At 36.4% G+C, this 21,627-nt stretch overlaps 1 protein-coding gene across 1 annotated transcript; it reads right to left on the reverse strand.

Annotated features, from left to right (window-relative positions):
- Positions 1-859: 859 nt before the first annotated feature.
- LOC18423951 (ubiquitin-conjugating enzyme E2 34) lies at positions 860-16,801 on the reverse strand. The gene is made up of 11 exons (XM_006828527.4): positions 16,660-16,801; positions 16,446-16,567; positions 6,601-6,771; positions 5,359-5,413; positions 2,876-2,914; positions 2,713-2,776; positions 2,310-2,371; positions 2,159-2,198; positions 2,033-2,060; positions 1,467-1,558; positions 860-1,372 (listed from the first exon to the last, which is right to left on the reverse strand). Exons 3-11 carry the CDS (start codon positions 6,655-6,657, stop codon positions 1,084-1,086), a joined length of 726 nt encoding a protein of 241 aa, XP_006828590.1. The 5' UTR covers positions 6,658-6,771; positions 16,446-16,567; positions 16,660-16,801; the 3' UTR covers positions 860-1,083.
- Between the last annotated feature and the right edge of the window lie 4,826 nt (positions 16,802-21,627).

Raw genomic sequence — 21,627 nt, forward strand, 5'->3', positions numbered from 1 at the left:
GGTAAAGATTTGCTACAAAAAATTTACATCAAGGGCAATACCCTGAGCAATCAAATTAAGGCACTCCTTCAAAATCCGCTATAATAGGTAATTCCAACATCCAAAAATCATCAAATTGATCATTGCGACCTTATGATGTATAGACATGAGAAAAACATAGATTTCAAGTATCGAAAATAGTCTATCTTATAATGTACTTATGGACCGTCAACTTTTCAAGTGTTCATAGATCGGTTTGATCTACATTATTTTTGAAACTTTAATATTTCGACACCACCCTTAATTAATATATTGTGGCTTCAAAAACAACAGGCAGTGTTTCACATAAATGCATAACGGTCATATCGGCCGGGTTCAAGAGAGAAGAATGAGAAAGAGGTTGGTTTTACAGAAAGAACACTTCGACAAGAGCTCTGTTCTAACAAACGAGCCTGAAATGATTTTCGCTCTCTCAAGAACACGGGCACATGCGAACATGTAATAATCAAGGAGAGAACTAGTGACTAGAGCACTTCCGAAAAGGTTCAGTGGAAATATATACCGATGTTTATTGATCAGGAAAAGTGTGACGGGTTTACCATCATCAATCAATTGGACAGTAATTGGGAGTGTAACCCACCACCAACCAATAATGTCAATTTCTGTGGTCACACTGCTCCCATGGTTCCACATCAATACATGGGTCAGCACAACACTCATGCCCACAACTTTCCCTACGATAATATAGCTCCCCAAATATCACCATTGAAGACTTCAATAAAAATGGTCAAAGAAAAGTGAGGATCATAAACTTTATCTTAACCCGTCCCAAGCCTGGGTAAAGGAAGTGAGTTGTGTTAGCTAAACAGCCAACATAAAATTTTACCAAAACTTTCCAAGAATCTTGAACTTCAAAAAAAATATTGAATACTTAATATTCCAAGACTAAAAAAAACCAAAATGCCAATCCACTCATTCATGAGTCCGCTACAAAATCCTCCTATACAAGTTTCAATTGCAAGTTGCCCATTGCCCAAAACCAGCAAGTCAAAAGGTCACAAGTCAATTTACAGACCTTAAGAGCGAGACAGAGTTGCTTTGGGTTCAGAGGCCGCTGAACTCGAGGCTAAGCAATGGCAAAGCCATAACACCACCAAAAACAGAGAGAAGTAACAACAAAACCCAGAAAGGGAATTTCCTCGACTGCCTCCTTTTTCTAAATTCTGGAACTGCCCCTGCTTCATCTTCCCGGTTTTCAACCTTGGTTCGAGCAGCAGCATCAGGAGTATGGGCCTGATCATCCCCTGCTGCTCTCTCCAGATTCGATTTCTCAGCATTTTGTAGCTCATTATACTTCTCTACATACTCTGGAAACATCTTTCGAAACACCGGACTGCCCAATTAAAAGATACAGATGCTAAGAAGACGAAAAAAAAAACACACAAAATGAATAGGAATACATAGGCTTTGGAAAAGAAAGAGCTCACTTCTTGCAGTTGTAAGCAAGAGAAGCCTGTGCCAATCGTTGCTTCTCGGCAACAGTGGTTGAGACACTGCCAGTGGTTGGACTATTGTCCATCTGTGTTAAAAGGACAAAGCTCCATTAATTGCGAATAACTAGAAATGAAAGGGGAGAAGAAAAAAAGAAAAGAAAATCTCGATTGCTTATAGGCCATCTTACTGTTCTTTATCTTTACAAAGTCATTGAGTTTGTTACATTAGGGGTGAGGACATCTACCTGGTCCAGTCAGTCTGTTTTTCTTGAAGTTGAATTTCCAAGGAAAAAAAATAACATGATTTTATGGCCCGAATTGGGGCTTCTTTCCGATTTGTTTTTGGGTAAGTAAAACTGGTCTTTCTCAGTAAGAAGATGCTACCATAAATTACTTCACAAGCTAACAACTATCATTCGTAACTCCCTCCGTCCCTCCCTCTCTCTCTCTCAAACCATTGAAAGTGATAGGCAGCAGTCAAACTTACCATGAATGAGCTCTCTCTCTCTCTCTCTCTCACACACACACAATTGGAAGTGATATGTAGTAGTCAAACCTACCATGAATGAGAGAAGCCCTGTAAGTATGCTGCACCCACAAAATCACAATCAGATCCAAAATATTCGAAACAAGCACCCTAAGTAGAGGTTTAAGTAAATGTTTAAAGACTCATTTCACACTCTCACCTCGCAACAGACCACATGGGATTCCAAGTTTCAGGATGAACTGATGAACAAAAGAACCAAAGCAAAAGTTTCAAATGAAGTCACAAAGAGAAAACTATGAACCTTCTAAAAGATTAGCTCTAAGAAGGGGGACGCCTAATCTCAAACTTACAGTCGCTCATGGACATGCAGATTCTCTTCTGTGTGGCAAATCGCCCATTGGGAGTAATCATGCTACGAAAGCAAGATAATTCATATAGAAATAGATTAACATCAGATACTGAACAATAAAAACAAATAAGAATAATTCAATGGAGCATCACCACCTAATAAAATGGATGGTGATGGAATATAGAATATCACCATCTAATGTACTAGAGTTTCCGATGATAAAAAAAAGAATATGAAAATAAAATGAAATAAAAAAAAAATACCAAATGTAATTGGAAGCACAGATAATAATTCTTGAAGCAATTTTTTTTTGAAAATGAATTCTTGAAGCAAATTATAATACCTAAAAGAAGCCTAAAAGGAATAAATCTACTTGGGAAATAGTTAATGGAATGATGGAATACCTGATGCTAGGGGGTTTGAATGGATATTCAGGAGGAAACTTAAGTTTCCCATGATACACCCCACCTAGATGACAGAAGCATTAGAAGGGTATATATCAGTAAGAATAAAATGGAACTAAAAGTTAACACTATTGGAAGGAAAGTTATTCAAAAAAAATTGTACCTGCAAAAGGTGTGCCCTCACTTCCCTCAAATACATAATCTGCAGAGAAACAACAGAAACAATTAATAGTTAAGCGAAAAAAGGAGCGATGAAAACAAATTTCCAGTGACATAAGTGGCCTTTAGCCAAAAAGAAAAAGACACAAGTGGCCCTCTCCTTTTTCATTTTCTTTTGGACGCAGTAGAATAAAACTTGCAGAGAAATGGATGATAGATGCATGATTACATGGTCAAGGACATGGGGTCCTGGCCAAACACAGGGTTAAAGGGAATCTGTGGATCAACTCGTATCCCTCTTTGTAACATTTAACATTATGATGTAACCTGGTATTGTTTCTTGAATCACTTGAATTTTTTTTTTCAGAAAAAAAAAAAGAGTTGGGATGCTTTACAAGAAAACCCATAATATATATTATCTCGGGGGAAACAAATAGTACACTGAGACATCATTGTTCAATGGACCATGGCAAAAACTAGTACATTGGGTCATCATTGTCCATTGGCATGATGGAGGCCAATAGTGAGAGAGTGGGACCCATCAGATTTTATCTTTTGCATAAGAGACACATTTTGAGCATGACTTTCAGGAGCATTCAATCTTTTACATTTAAACAAATATCACTTAAATGGTCAAACCACCTTACAAATGCATTAAGGTGGTCAAATCATTCCCATAAAACATTAAGAGTGTTACTCCTTAAATTTCAGTTCACTCAGGTAACTCCTTAAAATATGGTAAAAATGACCAAATTGACCTTGTTCTGAATTGGGAACCCTGAACAACAAAGAGCAAATCGGTATTTTGGCACCAACTAAGCAGCCCAATCCATATGATAATAATACATGTGTTTGTTCAGGGTTAGCAACACAGAACTCCCAAATGGTGACAATCCCCCTAGTTGCGATATGGTACTCACTTGTTTAACTGTAAACCCTTGTTCGTATTTTAATCATTTGGCTCAGAACACTTAAGAAGGACAATACTAATATGCCCAGGTCTCAATTCTAAGGAGGTACGTAAGTGAAATCAAATTTAAAAATAACAATGCTAGTGCTAAAAGAGATTATTTCACTGCCCTAGTGATTTTGTAAGGTGGTTTAACCTTTTCTTTTCTTTTTCTTTTTTTATTAAATAAGGTGGTTTAATTGATGTTTTCCCCATTTCTAATAACTTGGCAACATTCAATCTTGACAATTAAGAAATAAGAAACATGGCTGAAATTTGAAACTGATGATTGTGGATTAATTTGATTTTGAATTTTCATTTTAAAACATAAGGTATCCCTTCTTGGGAGAGATTGAAACCTCAATTTCAAAAGTCAATCAATTTGGAGAACATGCATATATGCCAAATTTTAAGGTGTAACAGCTAACATACCATATGACAACTCTTCCAGTCTTTGCCAAATGATTGAAACAGCTTTGGTAGAAATTTTTGGAATATTTTCAGTACGACTTTGAGGTACTTTTTTATCATAAAAAACCTTTAATGCATTTCAATTACACCTCAACCGCATGATATTATCTTTTAAATAAGTCAAAACCATAGAAATTTTATATCATTGCTGGATCTAGCCATCTGGATAGAGTTGATTGTATAACATACAACTAGTCCTGAGTTTATTTGATCAGATTTTCAGAATAAGCACCAAACACTTCTTTTTTTCATCAACCACCAAGGATTTAGTTTTTGTGTTCTTTTTATTTTCTTTTGATTTCCTTAAATGCAAAAGAGAACTTTTGCAATCTAAAGATGTTAGTAATGCTACTAGGGAAAAGGCCGAAGCCCTGCCAAGAAAGTGATGCCATTGAAGCTTAGTGAAAAAAGTAATGCCATCCAAGTAACAGAATAGTCCTTAGCAAGAGAAGTGAGATCACTGTTTCCAACAGTGTTATGTCGACTGGAGATTCCTTCTTGCTCTCTTGAACCCTGTGCGCATTCCTCAGTCCAACATTACAAACATTGGGACTACTTTTTCATTTTATTTTTAAATTTTTTTGAAATGTTGGGACTGGACGAGGTTGCAGACCTCGGACCACTTAGCTTGCGTGAACATTGTGGAAGCCAAGCGATCCGAGGTCTAGAACATCGGTGACCTCGGACTGGTCCCTGGACTCTGAAATTCGCAGTCCAAGGACCGATCCAAGGACTGGAACCTCAAAAAATTTGGCTTGCACAACGTTCAAGCAAGTCAAGCGGTCCAAGGATCTAGATCTTTGAACCAGTCCCTTTATTTCAAAAAAGTCAAAAAATAAAATAAAATACAAAAGCATTCTAAGTATCAGAGGGGAAAATTTGGGAAAAACTAAATGGACCTCCGCATAAAATTTGAGAAAATATCCATGTAATTTCCTATTTTATGTATGTATGGATGTAATTTTTCCTAAAAATGATGTCGCCCAATTAGAACAAGAACATATTTTTTATGCAAATCGTTTAAAATTCAAAACATAGAAAAGAGATAAACATGCCCAAATACTTACGCCATTCAAGGATGTCACTTTGAGAAGGATGTGCTACAACATGTGAGACTGGTTCCTTCAATTTAAACAACAACATAAAATTAGCACAATAAAGCAATGAATATTGATTACAGGCGCATTCAATCAGAAACTTTTAAATTTCCTTAATGTGTCAGACCTAGAAATATCAAAGAAAGAACCAACAGAAAAAAATAATAATAATAATACGTCAGCAACCAACAGATGTAACCTTCAAATCGGAAAGTGCAAATCAGATATGAGAGTTCAAATTCCAATGCAATTTCTTTTGCTAACCCCCAGAAACCTTATTGAACAATTCCTTATGAAAGCTACTTCAGTCCAAGTACTTTCATTTGAATTTTCTCCATAAGAGAGAGCCGTTAATGTCAATACAAATCAAGACACCAACATTGGACTAAATTCAAGGATCAAGTTATCAAATAAATAAGAATAGAATTCAAAACAAACTTTGACTCCAATTACAAAGTCCTCAAACACTTATAAAGGAGTTTATTTATCAAACAAGAAACATCTAAAAGGAGTAGGTTATGTTCATTTACATCATTTCTTCATACTCTAATGGATAGCTAACACGCCTAAAGAAAAACAATGCCCTAACAAATATCCAACAATAGAAGTAAAAATAGAGAATACGAGGTCCTCAGATAGCTAGACCGAGAGCAGCCATGTCCATGTGCTTTGTGTTTTCTGCCTTAATATCAATATGAGTGAAAAATATGATGCCCATTGAATTAGTCCTGGAAGAATCAGACTGGCATTAACACAGGTATATGTTTTCTAACAGGAAGTAGATTGGAGACCTGTTTCAAAGGACAGAAAAGGACACTATGCAGAAATGAGTGGGAGGACCAACAACAAATGTCAACAACCAATAAACATAACTTTGATAAAATGAAAGCCTGAGGCTGGCAACATTTTTCAGGGAGATAACTACCATACTGTATGTATTTGTCGCTACATATACACATAGACACATACATGAATGCTAACCACAACTTGAAGTTAATCACAAGAATATATACCATTTCTACAAGTATATAACAAAAGATGATGCACACAGAGAACAAAGGAATTCAATTTCTAAATCTTTGGAAATATGGAACAGCAATACAATGAAGTAAGGAAGAAGAATAGAGAATATTTTATATGTTGCACTAAGAATAGCATATATTGTTAAATAAAATAAAATCTCATCAGAAGGCTAGTCGTGACCATCTCTACCTTACGAAGTGCTCTATATTCCTTTTGGAGGCGCTTAACACATGCTCTCTCTGCCATCACCAAATATCTACACACGACTCTATAAATATGCAAATTTTCGAACTAGAACTTGTGGCTGATACTGTAACTTCCAAAAGCAGGGCTCCCAGTCAAAAAGGCATTGGTCACAACCTTCATATCACAAGAACAAGAATGAGATTGAACCAACAAAATCAAGAAATTCAGAAGCAAAATAAAGAGTAAAATTAGGCCAATGGCAAAATAATTTTTTCAGTAGATGAAAAAGAAAGAATTGTTGTTTGTGATATGATCAGCAGTACAAATGATATAAAATATACGAACAATCATTTACAAATGATAAACAAAATTTTAAATCCTCTAGTGTGCTGTATCAAATGGTATCACCCGTATCTTTATCTCTGCATGAGATCTCAACCTTGCCCTCCAGGAATATTCAAGAATTCCATGAGTTCAGCACCAAAGCATGCACATGTTCCAAAATTTCCTAGAGAATAATAACCAAGAGACTGATATACACTAGCGATGGTTGTAAGGGTTGCCAAAGTTGGATTTATACAAAGGAAAGAAATCAGGCCTTCTTTCCAAAAGTTTTGAAATTTTTACTTTCAAGTCTTTGACTCTCGTCATTTGATTTGGAAACTTGCATAGCAGTTACAAGGACTTTGAAACCCTTGAAAATTGTACAGTTGAGGTATGTCAAACAATTGACACTCCAAATGACCATTGAGTCTTTGATAGTCACAATGAGTCTATTGTGACACCTTATTCCGAAGGGCAAATATTCACATCCTGATATGGGATTTGGATCAACAAGGCTCGTTGGAAAGGTATAGTTGCTGCTTTTTAATGAGTATATAGTTTAAAATGCGTACTTAATATCAGGTTCTAGGCATGGGATATATTGAAAACCAGACACATGTAAACAGATTGATCCGATACCAATGCCCTGACTTGGCAGAGCCATAAGTTTTCAACACAAACTCAAACTGAGTTCATATAAATTTACTTAAACTTCAGGTTCACTTTGGATACTGAAATAACTAACTGTGGCAGCAATACCTGAGATAAATTTTTGGAGGGCATGACTCTCAACTTCACATGCAGCATACCTAAATGATTATACATTTAAGAACATCAAATGGCCAACCACAGTTTATAATTTGGATAAAAAGGACATACTTTAGGGTCCTAAATAGTGGTGCATCTAGACTATAATTGGGATGGCTCTACAGGACCTTGGGCTAAGACTTTGGAAGAGTGTTTTGGAGGCTTTCAAATGGCTCAATTATACTATTGAAGATGCTGCACTTAGTCCAACAGAAGTTGGGTAATTACATATACAGGGTTATGACCCTTTTTCCTTTTGAATGTTAACTCAAGACTCGTTAAGCAATGGAACCTAGACGTCACATTGTGGCACCCACCACCCTGACCAACTCCGCCTAGAATGCGGTCTCACAATTGTGACCCAGAAATATTATTATCTTCAAATGGCTGAATTATACTATTGACGAAGCTGCATTTAGTCCAACAGAAGTTGGGTATTTACATACACAAAATACCCAGAAATATTATTACTTTCAAATACGTTACAAAAATAGAAAAAATAAATAAATGAAATGAGAATTTTACTTCATTATTGGCTTGACACATTCAATGTTTCAATCAGTTAAAATTGGGACCATGTTCAGAAATCCTGTTTACAAGCAGAAAACTGAATGCAACTATTTTACATGAAGAGTTAAGTATACTGAAAAAATAATTAAACATGGCATTTCAAACATTTTATGTGAAATGAAAAAAAAAAAGAGAACATAGGGTTGAGATGTACCATTTACAGAGTTACAGGGCTTCCATGTTGTATGAAACTATGAATAAGTTTCTTCAACAAAATTATTATGACTTAAGTATGCTTCTCATAAATGTTTCTTGGGAATTATTTATTTGAAAATTTTAAGGAAAGTTTTTGCAACTGGGCCTTGCAAGTTCTGATCAAAACTATCTTAGCTCAAATTTGGCAAACTTTGGAGGAAAATAAAAGAATTCAACATCAGATTACCACAAAGATACTCACACAATTCATTGCTTGAATGCTTCAAGTCTAAAACCTTGTTATATTTTATAATCTTTGCATGAGATGGATACTAAAACATGAGCTAACCACAAAATTCCCAATTTTGCTTCAAGTCTAAAACTTTGTTATTTTTTATAATCTTTGTATGAGATGGATACTAAAACATGTGCTAAACACAAAATTCCTAGTTGGAAAAAAAAAATCACATTCACTAACAGTAGAAGAAGATAAGGTAAAACATACAAATGCAAGAGTTGTATGGAGAGATCAAAAAGCTTAGAGAATTTCAAGGAAATATAGTGAATGCTAACCCTTAACTTGAAGTGCCATTTCAAATGAGCTTTATAAAGAAATGAAGTAAATGACGAAAAATAAAGGACAAAGAACATGATATATGGATATGTTGATATTCAGGCTGAAAGTCTACAAGCAAGAAACGGATGATAGTGCATAGAGATAACAGACAGGCAAAAAAACAAATGGTGCTGAGGAAATTTATAGTAGTATTCCTTTTCAACCTTTTGGCCATCAAAAATATTCTCAGTTCTCAGGGAGAATCTCTACCATCCAACAACCAGAAACATCATTTTCAGTGCTGCTTCAGTTGTTAACATTGATCAATATAATCTCAGTAAAATCATAACACGATCCCAGCAACCAAAACAGTGCAAAGGAAAAACAACAAACTAGGGAGAAATTACAACAATAGAAAGCAAAGGAACCAAATAAGAACCAAAAACAAAGAGACAAAGAGACACCGAGTCATTTCCTTCTTTCCAGAGGTTTCAGGGGGCAACCCTCTAAAGAGCACAGCGAAAAAGAAACAAGGAAACCAGATGAACTGATCAAAGAGAAGACGGGGACACATGTTTAAAAAGAATGTAAATAAAAAGAAAGCAAAACATAATCGCCCCTAATGCATGTGATCGCAAAGGGGTCATCTTTTCAACTTTAATTGTGTTATTAATAGATAAGTATTCTATTAGTAGGAGCATCACATTTGTCGCACTTCCTTTCACAAATTGATATAAAACTAATCTTACCAGCTCTGTTGTCTTTTCTCATGCATGATATTACATAGGGAAATTCACAACCATATCCATAAAATTGCCTAGGTCCCAAACTCAAAAACATCAGTCCAAAGTTTACAGCGATGTACATTTGTATTAATCACATGGCAGGGCTGAAAAGGCTAAAAGTTGGGCAAGTTGGACAAAATTCAAGTCTCTCTCTTTAATTAGCATCTTTTACCCCATGTGTCATTACCCAAGATTCTCTCTTGGGGACCAGAGAGAGAGAGAGAGATGGAAAATAGATTGGGAAAGAAGATAGAGAGGGGGGCAAAGTAGCTCAAGAGCTTGAGTATAGAGGGAGGGAGCGAGGGATGTAGAAGGGAGGGAGGGAGGGAGGGTGAAGTAAGAGGTCCAACCAAAAGCAATCTATTGATATTGTTCAGTAATCTGCCTATCAAAGAACGAATGAGGAAGATATAGGAGCTCCAATAGATAGAGATAGAGATAAACAGAGAGATAAGTATAGAGTAGAGAGGTAGAGAGAGAGAGAGAGAGAGAGAGAGAGAGATGCTTGTGGGAAGAAGATGAGAGGAGGTGTGGGTGATGTCTACCCAAGCCTAGAGGAAGATGGTTAAGAGGCCCTATCAGAATGAGTTCTCGAATCTTCTCCTTTGATCTGCCTTCTTTTTAAAGGAAAATGCTTTAAACAAGCCAAGAATGGAAGGGCAAAGAAGACATTTAACGTCACCCATCCCATATAATTAGTAAGGATGTATACACTTCCCATATAACTCATAAGGATGTATAGTGCTGTAAATATGAAACCCACATTCCAACAGTGTTATGTACATGCTTGTAAATTTCCCACTAAATATGCACACCAAGTTACTATAGCCAGAATGCTCGACATGTCAGAAAAAAAAACGCAATATATGTCCCATCTTGATATCCTCGATATAAAATCAATATATGTCCTTGCATATTCGCATTTTTGTATCTTACTCTTTACATCTTCTTTGACATACATTCCTTCTACTCCTAATAGGTTCATCCGACCACATTGTTTCATCTTTTCCACCAATTTAAAGGGCCATCCACACAAACTAGTCGAGCAGAAGAAAATTAGTGCTAGGATGGTGGAGCCGATAATTCCCTCACATGAACCCAGTTTCTGGAATTTGGGCACATGGTACAAACCACCTCTGAGGTCCAACAAAATAATCAGATTGACAAAGGGGTGTAGGCTCGAGACAAGAAGCTGCTTAATGCCAAGCTACCTCTCCTTGGCACTTGAACAAAAGCTGTGTAATTGGGCATTTTGCATTATATAGGGAATGGAATTCTGCATCCCAGACCACCAAGTGTTGATCACCAATGTCATACATTAGGTCCCCAGAATCAATTTGACAAGCTTCTTATACAAACTGTAAGGTTGAGAATAGATCTTATTATGGGAGAGAGTGAGGATCAAAGATTAATTGAACCTCTCTTATCAAGTTCCTTCAAATTGTTGATCGAGATTAGAAGACAAAATAAGTAATAATTATGATGTAACTTCCACAATCCAAACCAGTGTTTGAAAACTCTGTTCAAACACTCAGTCTAACCTAAGTCATTTGGCGTACAATTCCCAGAACCACACACACAGGAACCGGCCAAGTTTGGAGGGTTCCTTTTTTTTCTTTTTTTTGTCTCGGAGAGGTTCCCATTATTTTATTATTTTTGGGTTGAAATCGGCCAAATCTCTGACAGACTTGGCCAAGTTTGTCAGACCTGACATAGGCTCAGAACCCTAACAAGTCCTGACCCAACTCCTCAACCAACACTGATTCATATTGTCATAAAATAAATGAATAAATAAATAAAAATAAATAAATAAATAAATCTTAAGAGGTGATTCATAAGTTTTTGAATTAGATGTAGCAATAGAATATCCATCCAAAACATTGCATAGCAACTTTTTCTTTGGTTGGTAACTGAATCTCATTAATTTCAAATCTGATGCTCGATAAACTCTATATGCTGTTTAGAAACCAATCCATGGATGATCCCATTCAATCTTTTATGGAGGTTAGTTCCAGTTCACATCATGATTTTCTTATGAACCGCCATACCTTAGACACCATATGCATAACAATTAAATAACAGAAATGGGTTATAGGTAAATTACCCTAAAGTTTTAAGAAGCTTCATACTGTAATTGTTCCACATTATTTTCACATTTTGTGAGATGTAAGAGGTAATCTTTTCGTAGCATAATCTCTACCTTCCCATATTTGTTTTCTCATTATTGGCTAGCCGTCACTTTCTCTAAATCTTTCTTAATTGCTCTTCTAACTAAAGAGCAAACAAATAAAGAATGTTAGAGATTGGCCAATAAATGCTGAAAGGAAGAGATTAAGTCTTACATATTACTAGTACAAAAATATGGAATTTTTTTGGAAGCACATGTAACTCATCTATAGCCCTTTACCATTCTTATAATGAACTTGTATTGCATTTATGAAATTAGAACTTACAAAATTGATGTACATCTGTACCATGGCCAAAGTTGTGCGTGAAAAATAGTAACTACAAAACCAGGAACAACTTAAATTAGATTCTTGTTTAACAGGGTGGATCTAAGTGTTACTTCTTTGGCTAGGGGACCTGTGATTAGATTCACACCAAGAGTGCCAGAAGATATCAATTGAGCCTTGTAAGTTATCTTAAATCCCATTAAAGATTTCTTAAAATTTTCGTTGGACCCATCTAATAGCATTAGCCGAATCTCCTTCCACAATAAGAGGTCCAAGGCTTTGATATATATATATATATATATATATATATATATATATATATATATATATATATATATATATATTCTAGGACCAAGTAAAGACCTTGGCTTCCTCTTCCTTAGCAGTGCAGGTACCAGCAGGGCCAGAATACAGCAAGCACAATCTCTCCTGGTGGCAGTTCCGAAAAGTGCCTCCAATAGCTACTAGGGCTGGGTTGCCCCTAGAGCCAACATCAAAATTTAACTAAATGGTGTTTGGGGAAGTGGGGTTCAATTTTGGCTATGAAGTCTCTTGCACTTTGGGTTGTAGCTCTATATTGCCAATGTAGATATAGATCTCTTTGTGTATATCCCAAAACTCTTTTTTTGGGATGATCCTAACAAAGAGCAAAATCTTTCTACGATTTTGGCTACGTTTCAGTATTTACCCTGGAAAGTCCTTCCCTCTTTTTTTTTGGGTGAGTCCATGGGGAAAGGGCCCCTACCCTTAGTAGGAATTGAGCCTAGGACGTAGCGTTGCAAATTGTCAAGTGCTAACCAATTAGGGCCGGGCTCTCTTCCTAACCAATTAGTCCTTGCCTTTCTAACCAAAGAAGCCATAGTTAACCACGCCAAATGCCAAAGAATAAGGCCCAACTTTAGAAGTGGGGGGTAAGCCCATTTCTCTAAAATGAACAGCCAACCGGATACTGGAACTTGGAGCTAGGAGAGCCCATACTTTCACGTTATTGCTAGTGGGAGTGAAGAATGAGCTAGGGATCAGTAAAAGGACCTTACTAAGAAGATACCCTTGCTGCTCAGGCTCCAGACCACCTTACCCCATCCCTAAAATTGGGATGAATGCCTGCTGAAGAAGCTTGTGCAGTGGGATGTAGCCTGTGATCACCATCTTTGAAATTCAGCCTAAACATTGGGTTCCATGAGATTCGACCATTTGTTCTTTCAAAGAACTCTGGAACCGAAATTGATGTAGCGGCTAGTTTGCCAATGTAAGGAATTTCTAAGGTAATAGTCGTGCCCCTAACCACAAGGCCAACCAAAACTGAATTCTAAGATCAGATCCAACCTTGAATCTAATGAAGATTGAGAATTGATTTGTGGTGTTACTGATATCCCTCTAAGCTCCTGAAATGTGTCTCAGCCTGTGACGACTCTCAATCCACCATCCATTGGGGCATTGGATCTTCTAGGTCATCACTTCCTTTCACAGATGATTTTTTGAATCCCCAAATCATCGGTTCCATTTTCACGAGAGAACTGCATTAACCTTTCTCCGTTTTCTAATACCAAGACCATCCTGATATTTGGTGCAGCACACCATCTCTTGATTTACTAAGTGGTGTTGGACCTAGAGACCCCCCAAAGAACAGAAAGTAGTTGCTCAATTTTCTTTACCACTCATTCATGCATGTGAAAAAAAAAACATAAAGTACATTAGAAAGTGCCGCTTTTATGAGTGTGAGGCAATGTAGGAAAAATTGAACATGAATGGTTAACCGAACATGAGGCTTGAAGCGGTTCAACCAGCCTAACCGGGCAAGTCCCGGGCAGTCAACAAATTATTAAAAAAATAAAAAGAATATAATAAAATATGAAAGTATATTTAAAGCATGACTAAACAAAGCACATTTCAATGAAGTTGAAAATTAATGAAAAAATGGATTTTAAAATGTTTTAAAAAAGATGGAAAAATGTATAAATAAGTATTAATGGGCAAAACAATTTCCAATCTTTTTCCAAAATGATAAAAACCATTAAAAAATGCATTACAAACAAAATCCTCTATTTTTCGGGATTTTATATAATTTTTTAAAAAAATTTTAAAATTTTTTTAAAAATACCCGGTTGGTTCATCAAGAACGGTTGAAAGCGGAATAGGCTAGTGGCTTGTTTCGATTTAACCGGGTCTAACCGGGCGGTTAGAATTTGAATCGCTCGATTTTTCCTACATTGTATAGTGACACTTCCAAGAGTCTAGACGCCTCACAGGTCTCTCAATGACACCATTCCAATGCATTTTCTTTGCCTTTCCCACTCAAATGAGTAATCCAAGATATTCGCTGGGCAAGGGGTTCAATCCGCTTAGGGCCTGCGCCCCGCACAGGGGCGGAAATGCCCCTCATTGAGGGTATTGTTTTTTAATACTAAAAAGGTAAAATTGAGGATTTGGGGGTTCATTTGAAACCTAAAACCCATTAGAGAAAAAAACCCCAAAAAACTAGTTTTTGGTGATTTCCATAGGATAGAAGGGTTTCTCAAAGTTACGAGCAATTGATCGAAGCATCACCCATTGATAACAGATTTAGTTTTGGATATGTTATAAATCTATTACAGGGTTTTTAAGAAGATTTTCAGTTCTTTCTACTGGGCCGCCCAGGTTCTAGGCTTTCGCCTAGGCGTTGGCGACCTAGACCCCCCGACCGCCTAGGCACCGCCTAGCGCTTTTTGAAACACTACATTTATTGATATCACTCTCAACAGTCTTGTCTTGTTCATATTTACCCAAAGTCCAGAAGCAAACTTGAAGCATCTTAGGAATAGCCAAACATTATCCACCTGTTTTAGGTAAAGGTTGCACAATATCAAGGTATCGTTCACATACTGTAGATGTGATATCCACCTTGCTAGCTTTGAATCCTTGGTCAAGTAGGCCACATATGCACTCGGGAGACCATTCTTGTGATAGAGTCCGTGATAAATGAGAATAGGAAAGGGGATAATGGATCACCTTGATGAAGGCATCTAGCGTATGAGAAGAACCCATAAGAGATTCCATTGAGAAGGAATGAGAAACCAGCTGATTAGATGCAGGTAATAATCCAGGAACACCATTTCTTTCCAAACTTAGTGACAGAAATGGTTTCGTCTTCATTATTAAGATAGTTTTCTATGCTCATCCAATTGATACAACTTATGAGAATATTTATCAATCACCTTTGACAGCTTCCATCAAGTTTCTAAGGTTCAATTTTATGGCAGCTTGAATTATGCTAGTTTGTAAATCCATCATGGAAACTATGACTCTCAAACCCCATCAAGGATAGACCATACAGGTCATTTTCTTTAACCACTATTCCACTAATCATCCTACCCTTGAGTGTTTGTTAAACACATCATAGTTTCTTGTGGTTCTCCACCTGATCACCCTCTAAAGTAAAGGTCATAGCATCTTATAGAGCCTCTCATGGCAATTTGTGGTTCGAAAATTCCATATTCAATCTCTCTATGAGGTCATACAAGTTTACTCTAGCATACAGAAGCAAACCTAGTTTTGCATACGAACAATTTCATTTTTACAGAGGTATCAAACTCCAACTTAAATGACCATGGATATGACGTGTCCATAAATAGAAAAGAAAAAAGAAGCCCCACTAAAATATGTATTCAACATGCGGTTATGCATGAAAATATTAAGATATTACATCCCCAAGAACCATCAAGCAAAAAAAACTTGCAAAATTTAACAACCAAGTATTTATACAAATTTGCAGAACTTCCAATAAAGATGCTTAGAGGTGAGCAAGCTCACATCATTCCCATAAAATTCTTCTTTTTTGTATATATTACATCCACTCCTAACGAAATCCTCTTAAATGCTTGTCATATATGTTCTCCCTCTCCCTCCCTCCCTCCCTCCCTCTTTTTGAGGGGCAGTACAGTGGTAGGATTCAAATAAAAATCTCAAATAACAGATCAGAATATTAACTAAAGAAATAGATAGGGGAAAAAATGTATAATCTTTCTAAGACATAATGATAAAATGGAGCAAAACCACCATCATGAATCATAACAGCAAGTAAATTGAAAGTTAGCAGAGGATTAAAATTTTTATCCAGATTCGAATAAAAGCCCAAAGATAGAAGAGAATCACACATAACCTTAATGTAATTCGATATAGACGAAAACGCCACAATTGAATTAGCAAGCCTAGATTCAAGGGAGGATTAAAGAGAAATACCTCATATCAGCCATACATAAGGCTGATATCTCCATGATTCTTCACCAAATAGGGATTCGAAGGAAAGGGTTCAGTAAGAAGATGGCAAAGATGATTACCAAAGTGGACTTTTGAAGAAGGCGCTGGCACAGAGATGGTGAGAATAGAAAAGAAATGAGGAGAGAGAGAAGAAACGGGGATCTAAAAACAAAGAAATGAGCATGTGGGTTTGTACCTGAATCTTCTTCTATAGAGAATAGCAAGCTTATGGGCGAAGCAGGTCTTCTTCTTCTTCCTCCTCTTCTTCTTCTGTGTGAAAGAGAGAGAGAAGAGAGAGAGAGAGGGTGGACCTGGTTTTCCCAACCAGACGTGGGTTCAAGATCAAGCTTCTTGCGATTGCGATATATTCGCCAGAGTGAGAAAGTAACGATGGAGATTTTGCCAGACAGAGAAAGAGATGATGTACGTTTCCTGAAGTATAGGATACGATGAGACGGTTTATTTTTGGTACAAAAATATAGCCATTGGATGTGAAATCCAATCCATAAAAAATGTGTCACAGTATATTCATCTAAAAAATATCGTAATATTAGAGAGTATACTTTGGACTTCTCCTCAAGTAATGATCCATCTTTGACTCTTTATTTTAAACTTGCGAGCACATTGTATCGAAAGTAAGCGGTCTCATTACATATATCATTTGCATGTGAAATCCAATACATGAAAATATGTCACACTAGATTGACCTAAAATATCATAGTATTAAATAAATTATATTTTAAACTGTGTCATGTAATGATATATGTTTGACGAGCTTTTTTTAAATTTAAAGGTCAATAATAATTTTGACATATTGTATCAAACGTGAATGGTCTCATTATATATATTTTTTTTATTAAATTGGATTTTTTTTTTTTGCCATCAATACTTATAGAGATCATTCGCAAAGAGAAGCCCTTTTTCTGATAATTATTAAAAAGCATTTTTCTAAAAATTGACCATACTCATTTTATTTTTATTTTAGTTACCCAAAATGCTCATGTATTGCAGTTCTAATAAATCTGTTGTGTTGCAGTTCCTACTTCATTTTTGCGGAATCTCCCTCCCTCTCTCTTCTCTCTATCTCTCTAAAACCATCTATCTCTCTAAACCATGGTGCTTCTGAATAATCCAGAGCACCCATTAGGTGCTTTGAGCATTGTCAGAGTTGTGATCCCTCATCATCGCACTAACATTGCCACGATACACATGTGCAGTAGAGCCGTGATGCACCATCACATCACTAACATTGCAATGATGTACCTCAGAGCACCGTCATACTTCCTGGATTACCATGGTTGAGAGACAGTGAGTGTGTGTGCAAGTGAGAGAGAGAACAAAAGAGCATTTGTCATAGGTGAAGTCGGGACTATTAAGGTTCTAGTGGAATTGTGGTACTTTATGTCACGGTTCTAGTATAATTGTGATATATGAAGGGTACTTTGGGTAAATAAAAGAAGAGTGTGGAAAAATGGTTATAGACGTAGTTTTAAAAAGAATTGAGTATTTTTTTAAAATTTTAAAAAAAAGAGGATATTTTTATCATCATCATCCAAGTATTATATTAATTATTTAAGATTGGCTACATGAATCTTATTTCTCCATTTTTCTCTATCAAAGTATATAACCTCAATAGAACCAAAAGTCACCTTATACTTTGTCACTACTCCTATCAATATTCTTTTGAGTCTTTCTCGTGCCCTTCTAGAGCTTTCGACTTGAACCAAATCGTACACCTGAATCAATGTTGTATTAGGTCTACATTACATATTGCCAAACCAGCTAAGTATATTTTTTCCTCATCTTATTACCTATTATAGCTATACCTAAGTTCCCTTGTATGTATTCATTTAAATTCTATCTTGTTTACGATCCGATCTGCGCCACTATCTCTTTTTTTTTATGCATTTGATTGCTAGAATTGGTATGTCTAACGTTCTTTGACCTAGATCTAGAGTTGTTAAGGCATTGGAAAAAGCTAAGAATGTTAGGTGGGCTCTACCTAGGCTTTTCTTAGGACTGGAGGAGAATTTTTTTAGTTTTCCAATGGTTTTGAGATCTTCAGAAGTTGAATATGAATTCTAGGATTTTCTTTGATTTTTTTGGTTTTTTTTGAGATTTTTTCTAATTTTTTTAAGAATTTTCTTAGGGTTTTTTCTATTTTTGGGCAATTTTTCTAATTTCAAAAATTTCTAAGGGATTTCTTTCCTTTTTTATCCTTTTTTCGTCCTTTTTTTGTTGGATTAGGGAGAGGGGGTATTCATAAGATTCAATTGGTGATTTTTCTTGATTTTTTTGAAATTTTTTTGAAATGTTTTAGATTTATCTTGAAGTTTTAGCCTTATCTAATTCAAGAAAACATATTTATTGCATCATAAAACTCATTTACTGGGTCATCAGGTTGTGTTTGCGCCATCGAGCCTCGTATAGGCCTATCGGGCAGTGTTACAGACAGGCCCGCTGCCCGACCTTCGGTCTCACAGGGACTAAATTCTCATTTGTTATATCATTTTATCCGTAGGTCCGATTCAAACGATTCTTAGACCGTTGGAATAATCACATGCTCTAATTCAAGTTGGGATATGATTTAAGTAATTTTGGAGCCATTAAATTTGGTCTAGATTGCCTATGGTCTACTAGGGTTTGTATGGTCCTTTAAAACCAGAATCGAGGTTTTAGGAGTTCCCTTAGCAAGAATTTTGTTGGGGGTATCTACAATTGCCCATCTTTGGCATTCACATGAGGTACCACGTGAATGGCAAAGAAGTAGATACCTGAGACACGGTGGGAAGGAAAACCTTTTTCGATGGATCATTCTTTTGAATGACCAGTACCCTTTGGGTAGAAGGTGCACTGATGGATGCTTTTGATCCGTAAGACATTGAACTGGCACTACTATTTTTGAGTCAGTGTGATTGAGAAGTCTTAGACAATCGGGATCCGAAGTGACAGTCAACAGGAACCGTGCTATCTTTGAGCCAGTGACATTCCCTGTTGTAGTCACTCTAATGCTACCTGAGAAGCTGCCAGTGTAGTCATCTTCAACTTTATACCTCTTTTTTAGGGTCTGATTTTCCGATTGAATGAGATTTTGATTTAGAAAAAATGATGGTATGATGAATTTTTGGCTAGTTGAACTTCTTGTCCGTCTTCAATTCTGATTCTTGGGGTCCACAGGTCCAGGCTTTTTAGTATGGGAACCTATGGGTTGGTCTTTATTTTCCTAAGGCGTTGCAAATATGGCAATCTAAGATTTCGTAGCAGCAGACGCATCAAATCAGCCTACATGAAACTCATTCGATTTTTTAAAATATTTTAGAAAGTTTTGAAGATAGATTGAATTTTGAAACAAAAACAGAGTTTGGGTTACATTTTAACCAAAGAAATTAAGGGTTTTGAAAACTCACGAGACATATAGGAGAAATTTTGATTGATGATAAATTTTGAAAAACAAGTTTTGGTAAGCAGTTTAGGCTCATGCTACCATGGAGTTCTCTCTTCTTCTTCTCCCTTTTTTTTTTTTGTCATGAGCTTGTTGAGCCTCTACTTGAGACTTTCAAGATGATGAATCACTAAGTACTTACTCATCTTCTAATCTTGGCTCTTATGTCACAATTCAATGAAGACTTTTTCTTGTTTTTTCGAGCAAACTGGTGTATTGGATTTTATGGGGTATGCTCAGAATATCCTTGGACTTCTAATTTTGTTCTTCCAGTACCACTATTTTGAAGTTCAGATGGTCGAGCATCTTCATGTTTTACTTGGACTGATGCTTTCCTTCGTTGTTTATGCCATTTTAACTTGAGAAGAGAAGAATTTCTGAAGATTTTGGAGAAGAGACGAAAAGATAGAGAAGTTATATTTTTCTATCACCCTGGGGTCCCTTTTGGGTGTTCAGCTCGGTAGCTTTTTTTCAAAGCTCGAGGTTCCTTTCTGATTTTCAGCCCCGTGGATTTTTATTTTTTTTTTGCCGCTAGGGTCTTTTTGGGGTGTTCAGCCTAGTGGCTTTTTTTTTTTTTTTTTTCCGACGCTCAAGATTCCTTTTTGATTTTTCATCTCAGCAGAATATTTTTATTTTTATTTTTTTTAAAGAAGATGGAAACAGAGGAGGAAGAGAAGAGTTGGTGACGTTTTTTCCTTCTTGGGACACTTCATCTTAAAAAAAAGGATAAGAACTCGATCATCCTTCATTCTTCCAAGTGGTAGGGAAGCCCTAGTCTTAGTTATCCTTAGATTTTCTTTGCTCCCAGTTGGTATCTGACACTTCCTTGAAAAATGTTGTCAAATCTTTATAGAATATTTCCTCCTTGGACTGCTTCATTCGAGCTTTGTTTTCAGACTCGAAGTCACTATGAGGTTCCTAATCCTTCAATCTCTTGTTGGGTTGACTAAACTCATTTTCTTCATTATTTTTTTTAAAAAAACTCCTTAGGTGGTCAATACTATGGAGTCGTATGCCTAAGCAGAGCATGGATGCCACACTTGGCTTATTTGAAAGGGAGGAGTAAGTGATCACCTCATGCTTTTTCGGTAATCTTTTTCAGTTGTAGCTTCATGTTGCTCTGGAGGAGTATATCGCCTGGAGGCATGTTGGGAGTCGTCAGATAAAGCGTGCTCAGCTAAGTGATCGGTAATTGCTTACCCCTTGAATAATTTCTGAGTAACATATTCGATGTCAAATTCACTTAGGAGCATTCTCCATTTGGCTAATCGTCCATTTAGAGCATGTTTTTCTAGCAGGTACTTGAGTGGATCCATCTTGAATATTAGCTTGATGGTATGAGAAAACACATAATGCCTCAACTTTTGAGTTGCCAACATTAAGGTTAGACAATGTTTTTCTACATCTGAGTAACGTATTTCATAGTTGACCATTGTATTACTGATGCAGTTGATGACCTTCTCTTTTCCTTGGTCATTAGATTGCCCTAACATAGCCCCCATTGTCTTATCTGTCACAGCAAGGTAAAGGAATAGAGGTTTGTTGGGATCACGTGGACTTAAGATCGGTGGGTTAAAAAGGTACTCCCTTATACGGTCCATTGCTTTTTGACACGCCTCATCCCAGATAAACAGGGTGTCCGTATTTAAGAGACAATTGAATGGAGCACATTTCTCAGCTAATTGGGATATAATCTCCGGATAGCTTATATTCTACCTTGCA

The sequence above is a fragment of the Amborella trichopoda genome, chromosome 13 (genome assembly GCF_054954075.1).
Source record: "Amborella trichopoda isolate Santa Cruz 75 chromosome 13, AtrichopodaSantaCruz75HAP2 v2.0, whole genome shotgun sequence".
Lineage (NCBI taxonomy): Eukaryota > Viridiplantae > Streptophyta > Magnoliopsida > Amborellales > Amborellaceae > Amborella > Amborella trichopoda.